At 40.7% G+C, this 8,626-nt stretch overlaps 1 protein-coding gene across 1 annotated transcript in view; it reads left to right on the top strand.

Annotated features, from left to right (window-relative positions):
• Nucleotides 1-8,626, top strand: part of LOC107680491 (neural-cadherin-like) — a 188,152-nt gene that overhangs the window by 43,391 nt on the left and 136,135 nt on the right. The window contains exon 6 of the mRNA XM_016476377.1: nt 4,357-4,499. Coding sequence (XP_016331863.1) covers nt 4,357-4,499 — 143 coding nt within the window. The remainder of the gene's footprint in view (nt 1-4,356; nt 4,500-8,626) is intronic.

Genomic DNA, 8,626 nt, shown 5'->3' with positions numbered 1-8,626 from the left:
GAGACCACTCCAAACCCAGCTCCTCCACAGCTTTAGACAGGATGCAGAAGAGCTCGGCGTCCATGCCCGTGAGTCCACTCTCTGAGTGGACAGAATGAGGCACGCGGGGGCTCAGCCAGCGTGGGCTCACTCATCACTGAGCGCCGAGTTCCTCTGCCCCACTGCTTTTTCCTCACAGGCTACTGGGAGGAAGAAAGCGGGAGGGCGCAAGGGGCGGAGTCGCTCTCTGAAAAGAAAGCTTTCCGCGAGCGCAGAGAGGCGAGACTCATATCCTCGCAATGAGGACATTCTATCTCAATGAGTGCTGCTTCAGCGTGGGCGGCGCCCAAGCATGAAACACACTCGCCGTGACCGTCAGCGACGTGCGGGGGGGCCCTGCACGAGCGACAGTGTCGGCGCGGCATTTTGAAACAACGCCGAAAATTTGCTCTTTTATATCGCCGGATAGCGGCAGGGAACCGGAGACCGTCGCTGCTGCAGGCGCGAGGGCAGCATGAAGTGGCGAGAATGGCCGAGCAGGAAGGGGTCTCTCGATCCGCTACGAGGCTTGATCACGGCGAAGGCTTCGTAGTCTCTTAGAGTGAAGATCTAGTAGTCATCGCTGAAGGAGAATAATTTGAGGATCCTATGGCGATGTGCCGCTTATATAGCCAGATGACCCCGCCCATTCTGGCGGGCTTTACTGCCATTGGTTCGTTTTTTATTCAGTGCACGAACCAATGGCCGTGCAGTTACACTGCTGTAATGAAATTAACTCATTTGTAAGGGAATTAATCATTAATTTCTGTTTATCGGATTTAGCAATTTATGTGTTAAATGGTCAGGGGTATCACGCATCTGGTCCTTGAAAGCCCGTAAAACAAAGATAGTTTTGTATCCTAGTTTGAGTTAGGGTTTAAGCACTGTTTTTTATTTGAGTCTCTTGAGACGATACGCTAGATAGTACAGGAACTGCTTCAACACTTCACTGACCCTGCATGAGTTTTACGACCGCAGCTGGTTGCATAGGGGTTCCTCAGTTTGTCTCAATGGAATGTGATTGTTTCATGTGTGACTCAATAGTGTAAGTGGGTCCGTTCGAAGACAGAGATCCTACACTGCGTTATTGAAAGGCTTCAGTCATTGGAGAAAAAGGAATTTTCCCCAAGCGTCTTAAGCAGAAGCAGTACGAGTGAAGTATCGATAGGGAACTGAATTTATGAAGCAAACATCAACACTAAAATAAACGTTCAATCAATACACATGAAAGTCACATTCATTATTGTAATACTCGGTCTTACTGAACCCAAATCGTTAAAGGGGTCCTATTATTTCATTTTACAAAGTCTTGATTTGGATTTTGGGATGTACTAGAACATGTTTTCAGGCTTGATTGTTCCAAAAACATATTATTTTTCACATATTTTACATTACTGCTGCAGTTCCCAGTCTGTTTAGTTTGTTTGAATGCTCTGTTTAGTTCCTGTTTTGATAAAAACCCTCCTCCCAATAATATGAAATGTTCTCTGATTGGTTAGCTGTCCCAGTGCATTGTGATTGGTGAACCTCAGAGCGTGTTCCAAAAAAAAGTCACTCCCCTTACCATAAACCGAGACATGGTGACAACATGCTACTAAAGCAGATTTTCTTCTTCTTTCTTTCTTTCTTCTTCTTCTTCGTCTTCTGTAGTGCAGCTTAACCAGACCTCGCCCATGGCCAGGGATTATTTAAATGAGTGACATTTTGACTTCACAATATCTGGAAGAAGCACACTGTAGTCTGAATGAGCCGTTTGTTGTAGTTCTTGAAAAGTGTTTTCTGTTAAAGATAATGTCTCCTTTGAGAGTGGACTTTGAGCTTTGATAACCTTGCAGATATATTTATTTTTTAAATGCTTACATTACAAATTGCAAGTTAGAAATGAAACATGACACACTAACTGAAGTTGAAAAGTGAAATTTCGTCATAAAAATACCAGTAACAAAAAAGCTACAGAAATCATGCTTATACATTTTAAACATTTCCACAGCTGAAATACACTAACTCAGACATGTTTCATGTATTTATTTGTTACTACTTGCAGTTCTTCAGATTTTTTCCCTCTTCACAAGTTTTCAGCTCATTAGGGGCCAAGCCCAGAATGGGCTGTAGCCCCTATTGTATCTGTATGTTTTCTTATTATTCTTCTTCTTCTTGGCCAATGGGGTTCTATGGCAGCCCAATGAACGGAACATAGGAAAATTATGAAAATTGGCACACTTGTAGTGATAGCCATTAATAGTGATCTGACCAACTTTGGGGTCTCTAGGACCAACTCTATAGCACCAACACCAGTTGAAAAATTCAACATTCAAATGGTAATAACTCTTGAACCCCTAATTCTCGAAAAATAAAACTTAGTACACCTGATTACTCTCTTCATGCTGATCACATCCAATAGCTTACATTCAGACTCCGCCCATTACAGTAGCGGCCATTTTGAAAAGTACAGTAAATAGTCTATTCCCTACTACTCCTTCAAAATTGATCCAATTCTTCCCAAAATTGGCTCAGATGACCTTTGGACTGAGCTGCACAGAAATGACTGACCAATTTGTTTTATTCATCTTTGTTAAAAAATTATGAAGTTGTGAAGTTAACAAGGTCGACCCAAATTGGTTCAGAGGCTGTATCTTGGCCAAACTTTGATCAATCGAAACCAAACTTGGTTTGCTTAATCAACAACAAGATTTGAGGTTCCATGCCAAAGTTGGGAACAGCGCCACCTATGGGTCATGAGATACTAAAAATGCACATTTTGGCTTATAACTTTTGACCAGTAAGTCAGAAAATCATGATCATGGTGTCTATGGGTTCCTTGAGTCATGTCGAATATGTGCATATGAAATGTGCCAGGATTGGCTGAACCATGTGTCCGCCATTTTGAAGTTTGACATAAATGCACAAAAATCGGTAGGGATCATCAACACCATGTCCTGGAGGTACCTCAGAAGTCTGAAAACAGCGCCACCTAGTGTTCCAGAGATATAACGATTCTTGCAAAATGTTTGCCAAATTTTGTTATATTTATGTCCTTTCGTTCCCTGGCTTATGCCAAATCTGATGATGTCTCATTTGTCATCTTCCAAAACTGTGTCTGTCCGCCATATTGAATTTAATGAAAAACTGTTTTTTCACTACTCCTCCCAGAAATTTTGCCCACTTTTGCCCAAAATGTGATCAGATGATCTTTGGACCGAGCCACACAGAAATGACTGAACAGATTTTTGATATTCACTACCGTTCCAGAGAAATACCTCTACAAAGTAGACTGTGCCTGTGTTTTTTTAATTATGCTAGTAAGCTTAGCATGCTAATAAGTTACAGGCTAACCAATTACCATACTGATTAATGTGACTCTTCAGCTATCAAGAAAACCATAAGCTGCGTTACAATTTACTTAACTTTGCATATTACGCTGCTTAGAATGCTAAAGAACTTTTTTTTGTGAGATCATTCTCACACCTTAACCTCTCTTTTGCTGCCTGTTGAACGTGTGTCAACTGAGTGGCGCATTGTGCTAAGCCACTGACCCTAAACCCCTAAGGTTGTGGGTTTGAATTCAGGGTGGCTAATGTTGCTTCTGTTACAGATGTTGGATTTTCCGTGTGTGTTCGTGTTGAATCAGAAACGTGTTTTTGGTCATTCTCATCTGAACTTCTGTTCAATTTTGAACTTCTGTACTTCTGAACCTATCTGTTATTTTGTATGTACGTTCCATTTCTGCCGTTTTTCTTCTTCCTGCTCTGCGCTGCGCTACAGCCCTTCTCGGGCTTGGCCCCGGAATTGCTGCTTGCAGCTATATTTTATATTTATAATTAATTTTCGAACAGAACTTTTGTAGATATCGTCACTTGTCTTTTTTAAAGATAATTCTGAAGAAATTTAATATTAAAGTTTTATATTCTTCTACTGACTTTGGAAAAAAATGCAAATAATTTAAAGGCATTACATTTTTCAGAATGAAACTGGATACTGAATTTTGATTGATTCTCTTTCCTGTAATTTTTTGCTCATTTACTGGATTGTTTTTACTTTTTCCTGTTTGTTCTATTTGCTATCCATATCACCTGCACCTTTTTCATTCACTGTACACTAGTAGCCGCCTTTTCGTCCTGTTAGTCAATAAATCCTTGGTAAACACTGCATGTATAATGATGGTCACAAGCATGATTACTTGCAGCTTCTATTTAGCCAAGCAGTGTTATAAAGTGTGTCACTGTACACAACCTCATCTCATATGGAAATATTATTGCATTCCATAAACATAGAGTGACTACATGGTATTAGTTGTGTGCTCAACGTGAAAGATATCTTGAAATGTGTGTTCAAAAACAGGTATCAGACCTTTGTCTCTGAGGACGCAGGGCCCAACACTCTGGTTGCAACAGTCCTGGCCAAGGACCCAGATGGAGATGGGATCACATACAAAATTACAGCAGGCAATGAAGGCGGCAACTTTGTCATCGACAGTCAGAAAGGTGAGACATCCTTTTCAGATTTGGTATTACTCTTTTGATCTCTCTGACAGCCGTTTTATGCTGTATAAACATTCACTAATGAGCAGTGCAGTAGAAAAGTCTTAATTCAGTGGTTTCTTTCAAACTCATTACATTGCATCATTTTATACAGAAGTCATTTAAATATTAATGATACTTTATTAATATTTAATAATTAAATGTACTTTCACGGTAGGAGGATCACTGCAGGGCAGCTATTCAAACAAAAGTCTTTATCCATCTTTTAATTTGGACATTATTTAGATGCCAGTGAAGTCTTTTATATTTATTTAATGTATGGGAGAGAGGTATAGGCATGAACATTATGCAGGCGAAACTAAAACTTGTGTTCTAGTGAGAAAACAGCAACACCAGCGCATACGTCAATGTTGTACCACTGCTCCAATAGTAAAAAGAAGATTTTGTTATAGAACAAACAGTATAGAGAGGACAAGAAATTAGGATGGAGTTTGAAGATGCTTCCCAACCGGAAAAGAGGACTTTAATCTGAAGGGTCCTTAAGGGTTAAATGAAGACACAATGTTTAGTGTGAACATCTGGTAAACAGTCAAATCCAGAATGGCAGGAGAGTGAGTGAAATCAACAGCAACATCTGTTGGAACAGTCAAATACATAATGTACTGTATTTTAGATCACATTAGTTCTTCTATGTTTTTATAATTAAGCAAAAGTACAGACATGAATAATGCTTCAATGTATCAAAGTTACATTTCAAATCATTTTAAAAGTTGCCATGTATGTGTCACGGGTTGCCAGGGCGAGAAGCACGAAGGAGGCAGATATCAAACAAACAGAGTCTTTTAATAAATCCACTTAGGAAAATCAGGAGAACACAACCACTTAAACGACATCAGACAGGTCAAGGGAACGGAGGGCCCCCCCCCAAAAAAAAAAGTATTGGGGAAAACTAGGTGTTTCGATGCCCGGAAGGGTCCCTGGAGGGTGCTCTGGAGGAGCGGGCACTGGAGGGCGCTCTGGAGGAGCGGAGCTGGTTAACACAGGGGGCTCAGGAGACGTAGGAGGGCTGGACGGGACCAGCGGAGGCGAAGGCGACTCAGGAGACGAAGGAGAGCTGGACGGGACCAACGGAGACGAAGGAAAGCTTTCTGGAGCTGATTCTGAGGATAGGAGCCGAGAACTCTGGGGGTAGCGCCATGTCCATGAGCGCTGAGAGGCATGCTGGAGCCGACACTGGAGCGAGCTCTGGGGCTGGAGCCAACCTCCTTCTCCTCCTCAGATTCCCCTCTAGGCTCAGGGTGAAAGGCGCGACAGGCTTGCTTGACTTCGGAGCGGCCAGCGGGCTTGGGTCAGCTGCGGCCGGCGGGCTTGTGTGAGCCGCGGCTGGCAGGCTTGACAACGGGAAAAACAGGCAAACAAACATTTTCAAAACCAAAAAACAAACATGGGGAGAAGGGGCACCGCTTACTATCTTGGTCCTGTCTTCTGTCACGGGTTGCCAGGGCGAGAAGCACGAAGGAGGCAGATATCAAACAAACAGAGTCTTTTAATAAATCCCCTTACGAAAATCAGGAGAACACAACCACTTAAACGACGTTAGACAGAACAAGGGAACTGAGGAAAACACAGGGCTTATAAACACATGGAACGTAATCAGGGAGAACAGAAACAGGTGATTAGTAATCAAGGATAATTAATAAAACACAGCTGAGACAAATGGAACTTAATAAAACAGGAAACAGGAACTACCAAACAAGGACAAACAGGAACATACTTGTGACAGTATGATTGCCATTAATCATATTTACTTTTTTTATAATCATCACTTGAACAAACAAGTCATTGGTACTTTCACATATACAAAATTAGTCACTGACTAATTATAAATAGGCAATTATTGTAAAGCGTTTATTTTGAGCAAAACTGTTAAAAGTTACAGTTAAAACACCCACACAGGGATATAACTATTAATATGAAATCCGTTTCTGCCTTAGAGTAGAGAGAGAGAGAGAGAAAACATTTCACATTGTGAGAAATGAAGTCCGTTGTTAGAAATAAAGTTGCAATTATAAGAAATTAAAGCACAGTTCTGAGTAAGTATAGCCAGAATTTCCTTTTTATTTTATTTTATTTTAATTTTAATTTTTGTTCTAACTCTAAAGCATAAGTTGGAAATGGGAAATATGAAAGATCCAGTTGGTAAGCTTTTTAATTTTATTATAAGTGTATCCTTTAGGAACCATGTGTGTGTACAGATCAGACACTTTGAGTCCCTTGATGATTACAGAACTTTTCACTGGGCATTGGAACATTTCTATTAACTAATATGAAAATGCAGCATCTGTTTATCTCCTGCAGTTTTGAAGAAATGTAGTAATGGCTCAGTAAATATAATATTTATTGGCAACTACAAATACAAATTTCTTAACTCCTCAAAGTAACAGCATTTGCTAAATAGCTCATGACTTAATTGCCACACACTCCTCAAGCAGTGAAAGAGTTAGACATGTTTTGATTGATTGCATTTTGATTGAAGAAGATTGATCCGTAAGATACGGACTTCAGTTGTCCTCACAAAATATATTTGCTGCTTACCTTCACAATGCTCCAATTTAGTGCTCCATGCAGGTGATTCAAACATGCACCGCTTCATTGGAAGCACCACGGTTCCTTGAAGAGTGTCTCTGTTGATTCCCTTCCCTGCATATTCCTCCTTTTCTCTCCTCTAAAGATCAAAGCTTTCCTTTATTGCCGCTTCTACGGCTCGTGAGATCTCCGTCTCTCCTGAAATTCCCTCTATCATTCATTAGAGCCTCTCCTCCATTAGGTTGTTTTTGTTGGTGCGAAGCAGCAGGGCTCAGACGCTTGGTGCTTGTTGTTAATTTACTTTAACTCACAGAGGAATGTGCTCAGTTTGATTTAATACCCCTTTAAGGATTCAAACAGCAAAGTCAATAAGATGATCAGGCCTTTTGTATTAAAGACATAAATACAAAAACTGCATCCGGTCCATGAAGGATGTATTTACCGGCACAGCAGCGTAGTGTTTACGCTGATAATCAGCCAGATCATCGCCAGCACACAGGACCTGTCAAGCATTTTTATTTTCCTCTGTTATTTGTAGTGTTTTGATTTTCCTTTGTTCTTTGTCCTGCTAAAAGGCCTCGTGTTAAACAAGGTTCCAACATCCGAATGTCTGGCAATGGAGAAATGCATTGCAAAAAAGAAAAGACTGCCAGAAAAGATATTTGGCTGACAGGCTGTTAACATTGCACAAAAACTGATAGATTGTGTAATTAAGGATGCTCTGGATGTGTCCAGCAATCCATAAAAGAGAATACACAAGCTATATGTTTTGTGTGAATATATATATTTCCAACCATTTCCAGCCATTTCCAACCATTGGCTTCCCAAGACATCACTTCAACGACTACTGAACTTCCAGCCAATCAGAAACCTCGGGAAATCCCCTTTCTGCAACCGATGACAAGGGAACCCCTTACACAGGCAACACAAGTACCTCCAGATTCTAGCTGAACTGGTGCATTTAATATAAATTTTAAAGGGGTCATATGATGTTGCTAAAAAGTGTAATGAAATGGTGTATTTGGTGTAATGAAATGGGTTTATGCGGTTTAAGGTTAAAAAAACACATTATTTTCCACATACTATACATTATTGTTTCTCCTCTATGCCCCGCCTTTATGAAACGCGTCGATTTTTACAAAGCTCATTGGTCTGAAAAGCGAGGTGTGCTCTAATTGGCCAGCTATCCAGTGCATTGTGATTGGCCGAATACCTCAAGCGTGTGACGGAAATGTTACGCCCCTTACCATATTGTGATGCCCTGTCCGGCCAGAGCGACGAGACAAAAACATTAAAACCCATTATAAACGAGGCATTTGTTGCATCCAGTGGGGACATAATTACGGATTATAAAGACTTATACTGTCTTTTTACGCGTTGCATCGCGCCGCGTAAACATAAAACCGTGTCTGCATTTGTGATCGGAGAAATGACAAACAACAAGCCCTACTCTACACTGCCCAAAAAACTCGCTTTAAATATATAAAATATAAAAACTCTTTAAATATAAAAGACGTACTTACAGTCTTTGAGTCAGAACAGCC

This window comes from Sinocyclocheilus anshuiensis, unplaced genomic scaffold, assembly GCF_001515605.1.
Source record: "Sinocyclocheilus anshuiensis isolate Anshui unplaced genomic scaffold, SAMN03320099.WGS_v1.1 scaffold1496, whole genome shotgun sequence".
Taxonomy (NCBI): Eukaryota; Metazoa; Chordata; class Actinopteri; order Cypriniformes; family Cyprinidae; genus Sinocyclocheilus; species Sinocyclocheilus anshuiensis.
The sequence above is the reverse complement of the archived record's forward strand: the minus strand, read 5'-3'. Positions and strand labels throughout refer to the sequence as shown.